The sequence below is a fragment of the Dacryopinax primogenitus genome (genome assembly GCF_000292625.1).
Source record: "Dacryopinax primogenitus strain DJM-731 SS1 chromosome Unknown DACRYscaffold_15, whole genome shotgun sequence".
Taxonomy (NCBI): Eukaryota; Fungi; Basidiomycota; class Dacrymycetes; order Dacrymycetales; family Dacrymycetaceae; genus Dacryopinax; species Dacryopinax primogenitus.
The window spans coordinates 426,931-428,026 of record NW_024467212.1 but is presented as its reverse complement, the minus strand read 5'-3'; the positions used below and the strand labels follow the sequence as shown (position 1 = coordinate 428,026).

At 54.2% G+C, this 1,096-nt stretch overlaps 1 protein-coding gene across 1 annotated transcript; it reads right to left on the bottom strand.

The window, feature by feature from the left end:
• Window positions 1-667: 667 nt before the first annotated feature.
• On the bottom strand, window positions 668-972 carry DACRYDRAFT_109701 (uncharacterized protein; the record flags this gene model as incomplete). Its single annotated transcript, XM_040768930.1, has 2 exons — window positions 668-847; window positions 898-972. The coding sequence occupies 2 exons, from the start codon at window positions 970-972 to the stop codon at window positions 668-670; spliced, it is 255 nt and encodes an 84-aa protein (XP_040626500.1).
• Between the last annotated feature and the right edge of the window lie 124 nt (window positions 973-1,096).

Here is a 1,096-nt window from a genome sequence, read left to right as displayed (position 1 = left end):
CCAATGGGATTTCCGCTGATTGCCTGGTTTCTGCCATGTGGCATCCCATCGGAATCTTGAATGTCGTACTCAAAAAATGCCCGAGTTCCTTCTCAGCAGCAGAAAAATAGAACTCATATACCAAATACGCACCTTACCTTAGCGCATGGTGACTTGGAACTAGGAACACTGTGGGAGAGGCGATCATAGGAGCACCTCATAACCCACCACCCATCGTGATCCAAGCGCCCAAGCACGGAATCGCTTTACCCCGCAAAAAACAGTTCACTGCGCGTGCCGCCGTGGGCCGAGACTGACGCGTGCAAGTCAATGTCGTATCTGGCCAGAAAAATCGGGCGCATTCGTGGCTGACTCTGCCAAAGACCAACAAACGTGAAACACGGATCAGACATGTGTTGACGTCAGATCTGGCTTGGTTCCCATGCTGATGGACCCTTGTATTCGTTCTCCGCAACGATGAGATGTGGGTTTTCGACATCGTCGCAGTGAGGATAATGGGAGCAAGACGCCTGTTGCTCTTGACCTCTTTACGTTTTACGAGCCAAGACCAATAATAAGCCTCTACGCCAGCTCGGATAAAAAACAGTATACATGAAAAGATCGCAACAGTCCAACCTCCTAACCTACCTGTTTTTATCTAACTCGATAAGATTGTGCATCAAAATATTCATTCATCATCATCATCCCAATCATCCTCTTCTTCTGAGTCACTCTCCTGACCCAGGCTCTTATTCCTCTGCGAAAGCGCTGCAGCCAGTGCTCCGGCAAGATCACTTCCTCCCGCAGCAGCGGGAGCAGCGGGGGCAGCAGCGGTTGGGGAGAATGGTTCTTCTCTTTCTGCAGGAGTCTGGGGATAGGTCAGTATGACAGCACGGGCCAGGAAAATGGTGAACGAACTTTGCGGAGCATGTGGATTCCTGCACCCTGGATACTGGCGAGCAAGTCCGACCGCCCTGGTTGAGCAGCGGGCATCCCTGTCCCAGTTGCGCTTCCAGCGGGAGGAGGGGGGGGAGGCGGGACGGCATGGGCTGGAGGAGGCGGCGGCGGAGGAGGAGCACCGTGCCCTCCTGGAGGGGGAGGAGGAGGAGGGGGGGGG